The 18,756-nt window shown below is 37.8% G+C and overlaps 1 protein-coding gene across 8 annotated transcripts in view; it reads left to right on the top strand.

Moving 5' to 3' along the window:
* eya1 (EYA transcriptional coactivator and phosphatase 1) overlaps positions 1 to 18,756 on the top strand; it is a 64,642-nt gene that overhangs the window by 21,113 nt on the left and 24,773 nt on the right. For 2 of the 8 annotated variants that reach the window (XM_079259697.1, XM_079259700.1), the window contains 6 exons: positions 12,600 to 12,727; positions 13,376 to 13,441; positions 14,729 to 14,806; positions 16,776 to 16,842; positions 17,228 to 17,373; positions 18,231 to 18,368. In XM_079259697.1, coding sequence (XP_079115823.1) covers positions 12,600 to 12,727; positions 13,376 to 13,441; positions 14,729 to 14,806; positions 16,776 to 16,842; positions 17,228 to 17,373; positions 18,231 to 18,368 — 623 coding nt within the window. Of the gene's footprint in view, positions 1 to 5,286; positions 5,558 to 12,599; positions 12,728 to 13,375; positions 13,442 to 14,728; positions 14,807 to 16,775; positions 16,843 to 17,227; positions 17,374 to 18,230; positions 18,369 to 18,756 lie in introns of those variants that run through there. The other 6 variants (XM_079259701.1, XM_079259699.1, XM_079259698.1 and 3 more) reach the window with 6 other exon arrangements.

Below are 18,756 nucleotides of genomic sequence, written 5' to 3' on the forward strand. Positions count from 1 at the left end.
TGCTGAACACAAGTTCTAGTGATGACTGTGGGCGAGACCCACTGCAGACCCTCTGATCAGGGGCCGGGTCCCAGTGCTCTGCTGACCTGGGCAGCTGTGCTGGAGACGGGGAGTGCCACATTTCTGGCTGCCTGGGTTGCACCAGTAAGAAGTCAGTCCCACAGTTGGGGCAACTCTAACAAATGCTGCTATTAGATGGGAGCTGGAAATTTATTACTAAACATATTGGTATTTTAGGGTGCAGCTGATTTTGATTTAGTGGTGTCGCTAAGGTACTATCTTTGAACCAGAATGCCAGATTACTACCAGAACTAGTGCCAGACAGAGTCAGCCATACAACCCACTTAATTGGAATCATGAATCCTACTTTTGTATCTGTTACTCACTTTTCCTCAACTTGTAAATCAAAATGCTTTGGAACTTACATTTATGCTCAAACGGTTGCAGCAATAAAACAGAAATAAATCTTCTGAGGAAAGAAAGAAAGCATCTAAAGAAAAAATAATGACTCCAGTTTGATCATCTGTTTCTGAAATTTTAAAGTACACTGTCAGAGGTTTTTATTTATTTTTTTTTTTTTTTAAGTTTCAAATCTAATAGTCATTAAAATTAATAATAATAATCTTCTTCCTACACCAATTTTCTTTTCTTTTGTACTACAACTGTTGTATTATAATAATTGTAAGTCTGTAGTATATTTTCTGTTTTTGTTTTTTTTTTATTTATTGCTGTCATGGAGAAGAGAATAAAAAAGTTTAAATGAAATTAAATGATATAACAGTGTTTTTTAAAAAACAAACAATACATGTTGTTAACCTTGTTTTGAAGGGCGGTACTGATAGTCAAAATTAAATTCAATTAAATCTTTGAACTTTATTGATCTGACCTCTAAAACTTTTGAGTGTTTGAATATTTCAGTAACTTGAATATGGGGAAATACCAGAAAGTAATGTGATGCCAGATGTTTGAGTAAGAGTCAAAACCGTGATCAAACACTCATCATTCTGATTGCTTTAATGCTGGACAAGACCAGTTAAAACAAAACAGTGATTAAACACAAACAAAGCTAGGATTTGCAAGAAAAGTCGAGTCATATCTGTAACTTTAATGTAAGATCCTAAGGAACCCATTTCAACAGACTGTATGTCAAACTTCACTTTTAAGTGACTTATTTAGCTGAATGTACTCGTGTGAATATCCTTATCTTTCAACAGGGTATATATTCTATGCATAATGCCCCCCAATGATACTTCCAGCCTTAGTGAGATCTCATTCTGATTAATAGGTCTCTGATGTGTGCTTGTTTGGTTCTTTTAGAGCCACAGGAGAGCAATAAAGTATCTGTCTGCGGATTTTCAGGGTCCTCGCAACTTTTCCCAGGTGCGCTTCACTGGTCATAAAACATACTCGCCTCTCACGGTACATTCATGGGCAAAATATGTCCGCTGAGAGTTTTTAACTGTAGAGTAGTTAGTATGCACTATGACAACCACAAAATATAGTAAATACATCTGTAGAATTCTCTGAGATGTTTGTAACAAAATGTGTTTGCTGTCCTTTAGATGGATGTTTCACTTGATTCATAACTTGTTTTGTTTGGAGTCAAAATGGCTGCAACAATAAGGTCACTCGATTTTTATTCAAGACTGTGACGTTCACAGAGGTTAACCATTTCCTTTGTTCCCCATTTTCTGTGGAGGAAAGCTCAGATGTATTTCCATGTTGAGGTATGCTGTGTTTGCTTTTATCACTGCTCCTCGGAGAGGCGGGCAAATCTGGTGTTTGTTTATGAGGATTTCAGCCTTCACTCGGAACTTTCATTCACCACTTGAAAGCACTTGACTTGCTACTAATTTACCTTGAGGGACTTCAAAATTATCTGTCTGCACTGTCAAAATCGTTTTTTGTGGTGACAACATGTCATCATCAAAGATTTCCTTCAGAGTGTAATGAAAGCCTGGCAGATTGGTAAATGTTATAATGCACATAGAAATTTTAAAATCAAGGTCTTTTTTTTTCCTTTTAAAAATTGTATATGTTTCTTCTTTCCTGTTTTACTTTGATTTATTTAAATGTCATTGTTTCTGTACAGGTTTATTTTAAGTTTGTATTACAGAGTTCACACAGCAGTGGGACCAGAAAAACACAGGAAGAGTAAATTAAACTGACAGTGAATTCTTCTTCTTCATCAGCGTAGTTTTTCTTTTGTAAGGATATCTCACTCTAGTTTTTTTTCTTTCTTTTCAGCAGGAAGCTGTGCACATTTAATAACCTATGAACACACAGTACCTTGCACTTACCAAGATTTTTGACAAATTGCCATCCAGCAAACTTAACGTCCCACATGAGTGAGGGGCAAAGTTGGGGGTGGGAGGTTTTTATAGTTTAAATTTTTTGTATTTACTTCTAAGTCAATAGGGGAACACTTCACCCGGTAATGCCTGTAAAAATATATAAAACTGTTATTTTATCCAAAGTTATCCCAAGTTCAGATTTCCTTTCTTGGGGAATGGTTTTGAATGTGTAATGCTCTGCTGAGACATATGTCAAAAAATGCAACTTGATCCGCCTTCGGATGTGTGACATTGAATAAACACTGTAGTAGCTCTACCTAAACAAGTTTGCAGCATATGCATATGAAAATATTGCAACTCTGCCGCCAGAGTGTTAGCATTTCATTTCATCTGTACCATTTGATCCCTTGTCACATCGTTCCTGCTTCTCTCATGCTGTTTATATATTCTCTGTCAAGATAGGTAAACTTACTTTTACCTCGATGTTCTCCTTTGTGAGAAAAACAGCCTCTTTAAAAAAAAGCTGAGGGATGCCATTTAAATTTGTTTTAGCTGCTTAGCGCCTTATCTGAAAAACTCTATCAGCCTTTTGGAATTAAACCTATTTCCATGTGTGTGAGAAACTGATGGGATAACCTATTGGCAGTGGCGGACAGTTCAGATCTCTCTTCACTTTAAATTGCTGTCAGGCATCCCTGCAACCCCACATGAAGACCATTGAGCCCCATCAAGATAATCCTTAATAAAGAACGGCTTCACATTTAATCTTAGCTCACTTCTCAAGTTTCTTACTTGATATAGTTTTTGGCAAGTGTCTTTTAAGCATTGATGTCAGTTGAACTGCATCAGAGCATCTTTTGTTAAGCTTCCATTTGGCAGCCATAGATAATTTTTCTAGTTACACAAATGATTATTTAATTGTTTTACATGACACAGTTTTTATTGAATAACTTGAATTCTCAAACTCTATAGCTTCATATCCACGTGGCTTATAATGCAACTGCTTTAATCTCAAGCTCAACAACTCAACATGACAATTTAAAACACACAGTTTAATTTGCCCTTTTCATGAGACTGTTTACATTTACCAGCCTTTAATTTAATACTGTGAAACATGAAAATAGTAAAGTAATCACCAGTCGTCCCCAGTAAAACTGCTAGTTTGATTGGAGCCTTGTTTCAAAACATACGGCGCTGCATTCAGCAGTACACAGGGAAAATCTGACTTTAGTCGCTGAGACATAAACAACTCTGGGTAATTATACTATGCAATTTAAAGAGAAGTCACTTGCAAAATTACATCTCTATCAAATTTTATACAGCTGCTTATTGACATAAGGAGGCAGTGCTTAAGTGCAGTAACATAATTGGCATGTATACCCCTCTGCTATTAGAAATAGTTACCTGAGAGTCCCATAGCATCTATTATTAGTCAATTGAGTTATTGAGAATCTGTTCACTGTGCAATATATTTCATGCTCCTACATTGTAACATGATCTCATGGATTTACCTGTGGGTTTGGAAAGGGAGGCAGCGCTTGGTTTTCAGGCTCGTCCATATTATTGCTGCAGTGTGTTTAAATCAGGACAAGTCCAGCTTGGATCTATTTTTGTCTGCTTCTTGTTGACTGCAGCTTTACAGAGGCTGGTTGACCTGCTTTTACTGACATGATTAAGTACAATAACTTAATAATTCAGTATTTTTTATTTAACACGATAAAAATTGTAATGATTCACACTTAAATGATGTCTAGTAAATATATATGCTTTAATTGTTATTATTAAAAACTGACTAGTTTTTTATATATAAACATGTATGTATGTATGTATGTGTGTGTGTGTGTGTGTGTGTGTGTGTGTGTGTGTGTGTGTGTGTGTGTGTGTGTGTGTGTGTGTGTGTGTGTGTAAATATATATTTATATACGTAATTTTTTCTTTTGTTTTATTTTTTTTTTTGCTACGAGAGAACATAGAGCTGAACAACTAACACAGCACACTATTCTTCTAGCAATTGGTGCTTTTTTTCTATCATCACCTCTTTACCATAGTAAATGTATGATTTCCTTTCCCTTTACAATCATTTGTCAGTGTTACGGTTGGCATTTTGTCTACAGTTTTAATATGTGGAAATAAAACACATTTTTTGTGGTTCATTGATATCTGAACCTGCTATACACATAGTTGACGTTCTTAGAAATAATATCATGACATATTGCAGCAAAATCTGTTCAATCCTCATCAGGAGCTTGAATAAATCAGTTTTAGCTCATCAGTAGCAGCGTGGCCTTGTGCAGCAGCTTTGCACAGTTGAAATAATAACCTGGAGCAGACAGAAGGCAGTCATTACCTTGCACACAGACGCTGTGTGCATGTGTTGACGGAAGACTTCCACTAGAGTGCTGTGGAGACGGGCAGAACCGAGCCTCTCTGCCGTCGTTGAACCCCTACCTCCCCATCACCTAAGCTAATGACCTAGCCCCCTGTTTGCCCTCTGAAGTCCTTCTATGACAGAAAGAAATCCATCTTTGATCCAGAGCTCACAAGAGAAAGCAAGGGGGGAAAAAAAGTGGTTTGTGGCGGGGAGAAAAAAAAAAAGACATAACAAAAACAAGCGAAAAAAGGGGGTAGAAGAAAAGTTTGAGCCCTCAGGGTATGTGAGCAGAGCCTGCTGTTCCAGTGGAGAAATCTGCCATTTCATTGTCTTAGTATCTACTGATACAATCTGGAGGGGACTCTTTTTCTTAAAGCTGTGAGTGAATGACATATGGGGGAGCTTGTGTGAGGCACAACTCCCCCGTGCCTCCTCCAGACCCAAAGTCTTCCTGTGAGAGCACCGAGCAACTTTTTCTGCTTTTTCAAACAGCAGCAGCCTCCCTCTCCCTCCCTCATTCACTGCTTTTCTCCCTCCCTCCCTCCTTCCCTCCTTCCTTGTTGCTCTCACTCTCTCTCTTTTTTTCCCTCTTCCTCAGACACTCACCAGTCACTGCCTGAAGCAGTAATCGGACAACTCTGTTTCTCAATAGGACAGAGTCTCCTGAGATACCGCGTAGGGCTCCATGGGTTCCAATACCTAAAATGAAAAGAAAAAAGTAGTTCTGTAGATTACACTCATCGGGAGACAGATTCTACCAATACCTGAGAGCTGTTTTAGAGCGGATCCTGTCCCTTCTGCTGGACCGACCGACGTTTTCTCCTGAAGGTTTTTTTCTTTTTAAATCGAAGATACAAGAGGGGATAAACACACAGATTCAAATATAATTGTAGTAAGTATGACTTCAATTTCCGTCTGATGTTTGACATGTTTAGCCGTCTTCCCTTTTATTTTAGTATTCGATTATATCGGTGTGTGTGCATGTGTGTGTGTGTTTTTGTATGTGAAATTATATCTTTTGTCATATAATTTTTTTTTTTTTCTCAAGAATTTAGTGAAAGTAATCATGTAAAAAAAGGAGTTGTAGTAACTAATTTATTTTTGGCCTAATTTTACCATTAATTGTTAGGCTGTTAAAAAGAAGAAAGAAAGAAAATATCTCAATATTCTCTGGAAATATGAAACTGCAAAGGCATTCAGATAGTATTTTTAAATGGTAACATAATTTTAGTGTCATTTTTAAATTAATAACTTTAAATTAATAATATTTAAATTAGATTTTGTTGCAATTTGAAATGATCATTTTGTTTCATGTATATTTTTCAGTTTAACTCTCATACATATGTATGTGTGTGCATACATATATATATATATATATATATATATATATATATATACACACACATATATAATATAATATAAAATTTATATTATATATATATATATATATATATATATATATATATATATATATATATATATATATATATATATATATATATTTTTTAAAAAAATTATTATTTAGAATTAAAAATGTTTTTATGAATTAAAACATTTTTCATGGATTGGAATTTTTCTAAATTTATATTTTAATTGGCATTAAAAGTAAAACCATTATTCTAAATATTTGCAAATTTCACTGAGACATCAGATTCTTTTTTACTTGACCCAGTTTACATTTTTGATCCGGGAAGGAAAACATTGTGGAGTCGCAGTAGTCCCTTTTCCACTGGCAGAACAAACAAAACCAGCACAGTTAAAGCAGCTGACATCTAATGCCATCTGCTGAGACCAGGAATGCCGCGAGGAGACCGAGAGCCTCCTAACATCTGACCAAGACAACAGGCCTCGACTGCCGGCAGCGCTGCATCTTCGTACACAAGTATTTCACGTGTAGTGAAGATGACTCACTCCACTGTAATAGTCAGCCGCTCTAATTGAAGGATGTTCTGTTTTAATGTCGTGCGTATGATCAGAAGCTCATGTAGCAAGTCAGGGAATTATTGAGTGGCATGTGTGTGTGAAGGTTGGCCTTTATTCTTACTTCCTTTTTCACCCTCTAATTCCTGTTATCTTCAAACGTCTGCAATTTTATTTTGTTGTTTGGAAAGGTGTGTGTTGATGAAAGAGAGGAAATGAAGAGGTTAGGATGAGCTAGTGAGCCAGTCTGCTTGTAAAGTGGCCTCCACTCCATGTAGACAAACATCACAGTGTGTGAGTGACTGCCTGCTGCAGCTATTCACACACGCACACAATAACCTTATTTATCCAATTAACAGATAATGAGCAGGCTGATTTGGGACTGTTTACACTGTGTATTTGCTTAACATAGGGATAGATCAGGGTCTCTGCCTGGCTGCAGCGCTTCATGCATGTGTGCAGCAGTGTGTCGTGGTGACGGTGGCATTGTTTGCCCAAGGACTGATGCCTTCCGTATGGATGTGTCTAGCCAAACAGGCCCTTGGCCTGCAGATTGAAAATGGTGAAAGACACAGAAGACTAATTGATCCAGTCTTGCTCAGCTATTAGAGGAGAAAATGGAAAGAGAGCACAAGAGAAGGATAGCGGTAAGATGGACCCTCTATTAAGTAGCCTGTAGTGGGCAATTAGTGGGCAGGGGTTGTTTACTAAATACTGCGGGGTGTTGTTTTGTTAACATGCCACTGTTTGGATCTGAAATATGTGGCTGAAAGAGCAGGAAATGAGCTTTTTCATGTCTGCCGTTGTAGCTTTTCAATCACCAATATCCTTTTCTACGTGTGTATGTATATATGCTCATAATGAAGACAGACACTTCGTAAAGTGTATTTAAAGTGATCATTGCAATGCAAATAGGCCTGCAGATCAATTTATTGTAAAATCTAAAATTTTAAACCATTTTGCCTCATTAGCCCCGTTTTTTCCTCCTCCTTAACAACGTAATGAATCATTTCTTCATTATGAAAGATCACTGTCTCATTTGAAAGAATTAAAGCAATAAGTCACGGACATTAAAGGGACACAGTCATTAAGATCTGACCCTGGACCTTCTTTCAGCTTTGTCTTGTAAAGTCTCTCACTCTACAGTGGTCACGGTGGTCGGCAGGTTATGATAAAATGTCCACCTTAAATCTTGTTTGATGGCCCCTCAAAGGCAAAGTGGCCTTCTGGAAATAATTTTGAAGGTTGAAGAGCACAGTATTAACAGATTTAATGTAGCTATTGAGTGAACTGCTAGAGCACGATGTCAGATTAAGCCAAATGAGAAAGACAAATTGCACGTCAATATACAGCCCATCTGCTGATAATTGTGCTTTTGATTACAGATGAGTGCAAAAATTTTACACCAGCGTCCATAATTTGCTGCAAAATATCTTTAAAAGATGTGCTAAAATATGTGTGTCATTATAAATCATAGATATATTAACTTTGTCTTTATCTCATATAAAAAATTGTATTTATTTTATAAATTAGAAAGTAAATATAAGTAAATCACTGTCCATTTCACAATGGGTATGCTTTAAAATTATAAGTTAAGGAATAAGTAAAAATAAAGGATTTAACGTTGCATTTGCTAGCAGCCGTCATTTGGCCACGTACAGAGACACAAGTGAAGTGTAGCATTTTGTAAACTGTGCCTAATTCCTCTCACATCTGTGTCCAATTGTTGTCTGCATCTACATTCTTTGTGAGTGGATTTATTTTTCCTGGGCCACCATGTGGATTCAGCTGACCAGCTTAAGTGGGGATTAGTTGTTTTCAAGTTAGATTTTGATTAAAGCATTATTTTGCATAAAGTTGTAAAACACAACACATGCATTATGTAGTGCACAAAATTAAAAACACTTAATGTATAAAATAAGACGTTCAAGAATTTGCATTTATGTTCTTTTTCACCTTTATCTGTTTGATTTTTATTTACTATAAAAATTATTGAAATAAAAAACACATTTTATATCTTGCATTTTCAATAATACCATCAAAATGATTTAGAAAAGTTTTGTTTGCATAATTGTGACAACAAAGGTAGATGTTGGTAGAATGAAGAAACTGTGCCAGGTCAAACACCCTGCATGCTGCAGTGATGTATGCTAAAAGCTTGACTTTGGCTATATTTATCTTTGGAAATGCAGGTCTTGAAATAAGTAAAGCGAAACAAAAAGACCAGCAAACCACCATGAATGCAGCATGTTGTGGCACTTCGTCTTCTTGATGACACTTCCAGCGCTTTATCTCACTGGGCTTTGTTCTTTGTGGCTTCAAAGACGAAGCAGGTCAGGTTGAAGTAAGACACACATCAAAGATGCTGAGTGCAGTCCTCTGTAAAAAAAAAAAAAATAAAAAAAATAAACAATAAATATTTTGTGCTGAAGAAAAAAGTTTTGGTTTTTTTTTTCTTTCAAATCCCTGCTACCCTCCTCATTTTTCTTCACTCATTTCTCCAGTCTGCGTTTCTCTCCCTCCCTCTTCACCTGGCTGGTTTCACCTGCTGGCTGTGGTAGAGACGCCAGCGCAGTAATGGCTTTATTGGCTTCCACTGTTGAGCAGAGAAACCAGCCACCACATACTGTACCACATCAATCCACCACAACTCTCTCCCTCTCTCCACAACTTTTCTGTGATCGCTGTTAATGTCCTGTGGCAGAGTTTCTATTTCGCCTTCACGGCTTTTACCTCAGTGGCTTTTCTTTGTGTTTTTATTTCAATTATAAATCTTAATTTTTGTATTTTTATGTTCTCTCTGTCTCAGAAAATGCAATTACGACGAGGCTTTTGGTTTTTAAAGGTGAGAATGAGATATAATGGTTGTGTTTGCTAAGATGGCTGTGTCATAAGCAGTGAGAGAGGAGGCAAATTGTAAAGCCGGAATGGTATTCATGAAGGCTTTGCCTTGGTGTGAAGAGCAAAGCCTGTTGAAAAAAAAGGAGAAAAAAAAAACTTAAGACCGTGGAGCTCAGGTTACCCTGGCTCATGTAAACAGTCAGCCATTAAAAAAATCATACCAGAATTTAAAAAAGAAAAAGACCTTATATGCCTTTTTTTCCTTTTGTCCTGACCAGATGAAAACCTTTGACCTTTTTTTGGACCCTTTATTCCCATGGTGGGCTCGAGTCAAGTCTAATATAGTGTTATAGCCATGCAAGTATATGGCTCCGCTTGATGTTTGCAGAGAGGCAAGCCGAGCGGGAGTGGACAGCAAAATGTAACTGTCAGCTAAAGGAGAGTAATAGAGGCATTCGTAGCGTCATAGGAAACATATGTGGCTCCATATGCTCTCCATGTTCTTGTTTCCAGTCTCCTTCATTGTCTGAGATGCACCACTGATCTGGGGGCCTCTAAAGTGCCCTGTGTGTGAGAGGGATGTGTTTGTGTGTGTGCGTGCATTTACACCACTCATATGGGGCCTCCGAAGTGCCCTATATGTGTGTGTGTGTGTGTGTGTGCATATGCAGACATGAGTTATGTGTCTTAGTGTGCTAAAGAAAAAGACATAAGCATGAACTTTTTTGTTGCCATGATGAAAGACTGGATTTATATAATGTGTGTGTGTGTGTGTGTGTTTTGCACAAATGGCACTCTGTGCGTTTCTGTTCATTCAGAGCCGGCTGTATAGTTGGGAAGTTGCGTATTTTTGCGCTGTGCTGTGGCCCCAGGCAGGAGCAGGCCTGTGGGAAGAAGCCCTGATGGTCATTAGGAGCTGTCAGTACGCCTGGAGGAGGAGGGCTGATAAATTTCAGATAGTGTCAATTGCAGATGAAAGATCTGCTGAAGATGCTGGGGGTGTCACGCTTGACTTGCCTCTGCTCAACAAGTCCCATCTTCCTTCCAGCAGCAGGCTACCTCAAGCAGAAGAGTAGGAAGGACTCTCCCACACTCTGCCCCTTCTATCCCCAACCCCTCACCCTTCTGCCTACCTTGACTGCTTCACCCCCTTCCTACAACCCCCCACACCCCCCCTTCTCACCCCAACCCTTCCTGCTTACCTTGGCTAAGCCGCTTTGCATGTTGATTGGGGGAGGGCTAATCCAGTTTGCAGCTGTCGTAGACCAATGATGAATCACCTTTCCGTCATTTGGCCATGCTCCCCTTGCCCAGGGAGGAGGGAGGACCTGGAGGAGGAAACAACAGTGGAGCAGGGCTGCGGCTCAGAGAGAGACAATGTGAGCCTCTGTTCTCCCGCCAGCCCTCTCTTCCCATTCTGCTCCAGAATAACAATAATGTTTTCTCAGACAAGCCTTTTTGTGTCATGGATGGCTCCGGACTGTGACATCGAGCTGCATTAACAAGGAGTGACATTGTTTCTGCTGGGGGCAGGTGGAGGCAGAATAAAGAAAGGGAGTGTGGTTTTAGAGGACTCAGAGCCATCTAGGTTCAGGTAAGAGCACTGTTGTGGCAATTCCAGCAGTACCCGAGACATACGGCTCTCTGTGTGGCATCAGATATCCTGCAGAAACTCTGCTAAACAACTGACAACATTTCTTGACTTATTATGAGTCCTGGTTGACCATAGTGGAGCTTTTTTTTTTTTTTTTTTTCATCTTTTAGGGAAGGAGGGGGGTGGGGGTAAGACGTCCGTGACTAAAAAGTTTGAGCAAGTGAGGGGAACGTATGACTTAGAAATGGGGTTAGTTTATTCTGGATCATCCTCAAGTGTTGTATGCTGGGAGGGTGAGATATTTTTACGGGAGGAGTAAATTAATATGCCTTTGGGAAAATGATAATGAAGCTTCTATTACTGAGGCATGCATGAAAAGTACCGACTCAGCCTTCTGTATTGCTTTTTTTTTTTTTTTACTCCTACTGCTTAATTTTCTTTAAATTTGTCTTATCCTTGTTATCATGCTTAAAAATGTGTATTTATAAAACCAATATGGATTTAAACCACAAGGACAGGATTCAGTTTTCAAGCTATGCTTAAGTATCACGACATTATAATGTAATCTTAAATTCAGTGAATGTATATAATAATTTAATATCATAATTCAGTTCTTTTGTGGTATTTGATATCACTCTCAGACAACTCAAAGTTACTTAAGCATATATCTTTGTGGCCTTCTTTAAAAGCTCATGTTCATGGAGAGTAGAGACACCAAGAATATTGAAATATAATTGAAAATGGCAGCATAATGTACACAACATTTGAAGCTAATTTCATTAAGTTGTTGCAATGGGAACAGTAGCGGAGACAAAAGATGTGCAGTTTGTGGCTGTACTTTTAAATTCACTTGCGCCTTCTTTCCTCTCCACTGTCAAAATACGATCAGATCCTTCGAGGACACAAATGAGAAGATAGAATAATATTTTCAGTTGCGTGGTCTATTGTATAAACACAGAAACAATTAAGGAGCTCGCCAGAGCAAACATGCCTCACGAGCTTCTCATCTGCCCATCACTGAGGCATAGGCTTTTATAATCAGACAGAGAGCTGCACTTTTAACAGGCACATTAAGCGTTGCCTCAAACCAGCAAACATCTGTTAACAGTCTTCATTACCACACAAAACGATACACACTTTAGGCCATTTTTGCTTCATCAAACGGCAAAGTAATTTTACAGTAAACATATTGTGTTCACTGCATGTTAAACCGTGACTGTGAGCAAGATCAGAAACCATAACATCAAAATATTTCTAATTTATTTTACAGCTCAGCTTGTGTGCATATTGTGTCTGATGTTAAGTGCTTGATTATTTTTGATTTTTTAATTTCTATCAAGAGTTTTTTTTTGCATAAAATCTTTAAAATAAAAAAAATTACCTCAGATGTAGGATTGATATTAGTAATTTTTACAGATGTAGAATTGATTTTTTTTTTTTTTTTGCTTTGCAGAATCTTTAAGATTTAAAAGTTATACGTGGTGTGCATGTAATCAGAGGTATGTTTCGTCTCTGAAACCAGAGTGAGATGTGTAATTTGATTTGTTGTGTGTATGTGTGTGTCCGTGTGTCCTGTCAGGTCTATGGAAATGCAGGATCTAGCCAGTCCTCACAGCCGAGTAAGTGGAAGCAGTGAATCTCCTAATGGTCCCAACCTCGACAACTCGCACATCACAAATAATTCCATGACACCCAATGGCACTGAAGGTACATTTGTGCATTACGTGTGTGTGACGTGTCAAAAAAAAAAGGTTTACATGAAAAAAATTTAATTATTATTTTAAAGTTGTTTAAGCCATGTTTTCAATAAATCTAACACATCTGCTATTGCATTTAAATTTTTAATGATTTGATCAAATTAGTATGCTTTTTGGGTTTTTTTTAACAGCATTAAACAATCTAAAATATTAGTAAATATACTTCATATTTACTCGCTTGTGTTGTTGATCATTTTGAACATAACATTTGATTTTTTTGTCCAAGCATTTTCATCTCAAACAAGTCACTACCTGCAGCAGTTGTTCCAGTGACTATTAGCTGTTTATTTAAGCAACCATGTAATTATTCAAAGCCCACAGCATGGAAATGATTGAGCTTTGCATGCGGTCTCTACTGTACATAGTTATTTACTCAGGTGATTCGCCTGTGCTTTAAATCTGAGCCTTTGTTTAGTGAAGCAGTCATGCTCATGTCACAAACCAGCAAATTATTAAAATCACCCCTTCTTGTGTAATCTTTGGCTTCACCTTTACTCGGAGCTCGTGGTTTATTATCTGCTCAGTGTTCACAGCACAGAGCCCCGTAGTCATGATGCAGACTGTCACATCTCCCTTTGCCATTCTTTCTTTCCCATAGGTGATAACATCACAATGCTTACCACTGCAGACTGGTTGTTAGGTTCTAACTCACAGTCCACTGCAGGTTTGTCTACTTCTAGTGACACAATGAAAGGACAATACTTGGCGTTTTCCCTGAACCCAAATAAAAGCAAACTTTGTAGTTGAACTTTTTTTTTATTTTTTTTTTTTACACAGCTACTTCACCCCTAAGTAATTTGGGTTCTTTGAAACCTCCTTCAGATATAGTTTAACAACTGCAACATCCCAAAACTGCCTCAATTATTGTGCCTTTCATTAAAAAGCTCTTTGATATTTATTTTATTTGTGTTATTTTCTTTTAAGCATGGTTTGACACCAACTGGTTGAATTCATTGTTATTGACTGGTCAGATCGCGAACTTGCATACTGAGCATTTTGTTTTCATTCAGATCTTCCATGCTGTTCTCCTGAATACAGTGGCTATTGTGTGCTATGTGACCTGAGTGTGTGCTAGTTTATGCATGCACTTCCCCACTATATTTTTATCCCTGTGTTGTTCTAAAGTATTACCCCTCATCAACATGTAATTCTGCATTAAGCAAGCATAGCAGAAACATGTTAAACATGACAGCAAATGGCTTCTTCAACCATGAGGGATTCCACTGAGCATGACTTCCTTGCCCACATTGTCAATTTGCTTTGCCAAAAAAGAAAAGAAGAAAAAAAAAGCTTCTTTCTGCCTGCCTGAAGTGAAATGGATTGATTTCAGAGATTCCTGAGCTGTCAGATAGCTGTGAAATTGTCTTTGCAAATCTATTACCGGGGGTGTATAGTGGAGTCAAACAGTATTTGGTACAGTCTTTAAAAGCTTTTATACACCACATATTTCCTTGTCATTTCAATTGTACTTGCACATCTTAGCCGGGTTCTCTTTTTCGTTGTTGTTGTTCTACATTTTAATAATAAAAATCCAGTCAATTATTATTTCATTGAAATGATAATGTTAAATTTAATTCAGTTTTAGGTTTGTATTGAATCAAATGTCACTTTATATGATTTAAATGTTTAAAGAGAGAACAAATAAATTGGAGTAAAATAGATTACATTAATCTCTGTTATTAGATACATTTTAATAAAAAGAAAAATAGGATGAAATAAAATACATGTTTAAGGAGATTATCTAAATGATTAAAAAAGTAGTGAAATGTTTGTACTTTGTCCGTAAATAGACTGCTCACTCTTCTCCACCTTCACTTGTTTTATTTTTTTACATACATTTTGAAAATGCTTAAGTTTAGATGTAGCTAACAAGTAGTGAGTCTGCTTTTTTCCTCATTTGTTTTGCTTGATATTAATTTTGGTTTTCTTTTTATTTATCCTTTGTTTGCAGTGAAAACAGAGCCAATGAGCAGCAGTGAAATCACCTCCTCAGTAGCAGACACCTCTCTAGACAGCTTCTCAGGATCAGGTGAGAGGAGAAGGCCAGTTAGTGTGTCCTCTCATGTGCCTAACTGCTTCACACACTCACACACACACACTTTCTCCTACACACACACTGAACTGCAGAATCAAAAAGATGATGAGATGAGCCTAAAGATGGGTGACTGATAAGCTCGGCCTCAGCACCTGAAAACGGCCTACGAAGGAAAACAAACTCTACCTTAACTTTGTCAGCACATTTATTTGCTGGGCTTGCTTACACCCGTGTGTATGTGTGTGTGTGTGTGTGTGTGTGTGTGTGTGTGTGTGTGTGTGTGTGTGTGTGTGTATGTGTGTGTGTGTGTGTGTGTGTGTGTGTGTGTGTGTGTGTGTGCGTGTGTGTGTGTATCTGCTCATTGTGTTGGTTCCCATGTCAGTGAGGGGTAAATTATAACCTGTAATGTTCTGAGGCTGTCTGTCCAGTGGAGTGACATGGTGTCCCAGTGGCCCTCGCCCTCTGCAGGCTGTTACCCTATCACCCTGTCAGAGCCGGGGTTTTCACACCTTCCTTTCAGAAAGGAAACATCAGACACACACACACACACACACACACACACACACACACACACACACATACATAAACACGGCTAAATAAAGCCATGGCTGCAGAGTATAACGAGCATTGTAGAAATTATTAAACAGTTTTTTTACTAACGTAATAATTTTTTCCCCTATTTCTTTTTTTCCATTCTTAGTGGTCTCAAGCTGCAGCAGCATGTTACATTTTCTAGAAGCATTTATTAAAAGCGGCACATCCAACTGTGCATGATATTAACTTGCTGCTAATTTTCCTGTATTTTCTCAACTATTTAACTAAGTACTTGATACTTAACGCCAGAAGTACATAAATCACTGCACGACTTTTGTCTCTGACAATATTAATGAAATTTAGTAATCTTATATCCCATATCCTCCATGGGGAAACCCAAAGCTCTGTTCAGAGGAGAAAGTTTTGTCCAGTGGCAGGTGCTGCTGATGTGGGAAAAGTGTTCAGTATTAATAACGTGTGTAAGGGGTTATGGCATACGGTTTCATACAGTTAGCACTCCTCCGCAACCAAATCCCTCATTTTACATGTCACAACCAATTAGACAGATGTTTCAAAACCGTGCCATACCACTACAGTTAAATATGAAAACTTGGATTGCTTCTTTATTAACTAAGCATACACTTTATTCCATATTGTTTTAGTCAGTTTTAGCATATTCTGATTTATTTCTTTGCAGATACATAATGTGATTTGAAATTAATTGTGCATAATCTACATGCAAGTTAAGATGTATGTAATGTTTTTGTCCAATGCAGTCAGTATTTGTTAGATGATGTCTTGCAGGCTGGATTTTTTTTATTTATTTATTTATTTATTTTTTTGTGGTATTCATGATTAAGTACATATTCTTTTTATTTTATTCAGAATTTATAATATTATTATTTAAAAAAACCTTAAATAGAATAGTATAAAATGTGCATTCATATTTTCTAAATGGGTATTTGTTTATGTATGTATACAAAATTTTATAACAAGTATGCATGCATATTGGAAACAGTTGGATCTGGTTGAATTAGAAAAAGTAAAGAGCACTGTGCAGCTTAGTGTTCCAATGATTACAGAGTAGCACTCTACCTGCCGTCAGGGTTTTCACATATAATGTGATTGTGGCTTCAAAAGGCTGAAGACATGAAGCCACCGGCTGAGATTCAGACCGTCGTGCGTTTACATCAGTGGCTCTTAGAAATTATCAGGTCAGGAGAAGAACCTGATGTTCTTACCTGATTATTTTGCTTCGTTATTGCTCTCCGCTTTTGAAACTTAAACAACTTTACCACAATAAATAAAGCTGTGCAATGTAATTACTCTTTCCTTGGGATCCAGAAGTTCTTTTAGGAAAACATAATATTTACCTTATTTCTTAATATTTAAATATGTGCTTGCCTCTTTTCTTTTTAACTCTCCTCAGCTATTGGAACCAGTGGCTTCAGTCCAAGACAAACTCACCAGTTCTCTCCACAGATTTACCCTTCCAAGTAAGGTTTCTTTTATTTTTCTATATAAAAAAAATAAGCATCATCCAGCCTCATTTGGATATTTAATTAGATCCTTCTGCTAGATCGGGGCTTTCTGACCGGCTTTGTTTGTGTGCATGTCTGCAGCTTGTGCTCTCTGAAATCTGTTGTAATTATTATCTTCCAAAAATGTCTTTTGCCATTTATTGTTCTTTCTCTCTATATATATATGAGGTATGTGATGCTATCTGTCTTTATGGCTTGGCTGTTTAGAATGAAGTAGCACAATCAGAAGGAATTTGTCAGATAGCAAAGTCGGTATTAGTGATTTTGGGGTAAAAACTTGGTCGTGCTTCTTCCTCTCTCTCCTTTCTCACTTTGGTTTTTTGTTTCTTTTCTCAAATAGCAGAACATATCCGCATATTCTCCCTACCCCTTCTTCCCAAAACATGGCTGCGTATGGACAGACGCAGTACACCACAGGAATGCAGCAGGCCGCAGCTTATGCTAGCTACCCCCAGCCTGGCCAGCCCTATGGCATCCCAGCTTATGGTAAGATTCAGTCATATCACACTATTCACCCCCCTCTATCTCAAATAACTCAGAATTCTGCAAGTTATGAACATGCATAAAACAATAAATAAATATTTTTCCTTGCTGAAGGTCAGGACAAAAGACCCTGCTCATTCCAAACCATGTTCCCACAAGTCCTGCTGTGAACCAAGAGCAGCAGAGATGCTGAGTTGTTGTTTAGTGCTTGTATATTCTGAGTCAATGGAATAAAGACGAATTTGCTTGTAAAGCTGTTCAGATAGATCAGAAAGATTAGTGATATAAATCTGAAAACAGAAACGGGTTTCCTCTGGCAATGCAAGAGGTTGCACAGAGTAACATGGCTTTATTTGTCCAAAGTCTTTAGAATGTTTTCACGCCAGAAAACTCTGTAATATGTGGAGGAATTTACTAAGTTTATTTGAATAAGAGTCCTGCAAATCTACTGTTGCATAGAAACTGCAGAGATTCAGCCAAGGCACTGTTCAGTGTTGCTCACAAACACAAGCAAAATAATTTATCACTTGTTCATCTTTTTTTTTACTCATGACCTAAATGATAGTATTTCTAGTTGTTATTGTTGTTGTCACTAATTCAAATAACTATAGTCCAAACATGGCTGTGGTTTTACAGCCAAGACGTAAACTCCTCGTATGATACAACTCAGTGGAGATAATATTTCTAAACAACTGAGGATAATAAAAATCACTTTTCAGATAATCACTGCTCATCCTCTGTGATTAGTGTGTTATCCTAACAGACAGAGGCGTGGTCCCCTTGCTGTGTCCAGTGTAATTTAAACCTGTGTTGACTGTTGTCTGTGCATCAAACCGATCTGGTGTCACTAACTGATTTAGGTCCATTGTGGGCAGGCATAAAGACGGAGGGAGGTCTGAGCCAGTCCCAATCCCCGGGACAGACGGGTTTCCTGAGCTACAGCTCCGGCTTCACCACACCACAAACAGGACAGGCTCCCTATAGTTACCAGATGCAGGGTGAGGACATCTTTGTGAAATCTTATCTTTTCCTCAATGCATGAGGAAGCTTGCGTTCTGCTTGGTGTAAAAACAGAGTCAACCAAATGGTTATCATTATGACAGGTTTACAGAACGACAAAGCCGGTTTTGTTTCACCAGCAGTCTTAAAATATGGTGGCTGTTTTTCCTCTTTATTATGTGTTTTTCCAGTTCGTTCCATTTCTCCGTGTATCTGTTTTCGTCCTTTGTCAAAACATTCATCTTCTGGTAAGCCAACCAAATAAGGTTTATTGTAGTGTTTTTAAAAAGGATTAAATAAATGGCCCTCTGTTCTTGATTTAATAGCATACAGAGCCAGACTGAATCAAGATGCAGCCCTTATCCTCACCCCAGACAATGGTTGCAT

Source organism: Telmatherina bonti (genome assembly GCF_933228915.1).
Source record: "Telmatherina bonti genome assembly, chromosome: 20".
NCBI lineage: Eukaryota > Metazoa > Chordata > Actinopteri > Atheriniformes > Telmatherinidae > Telmatherina > Telmatherina bonti.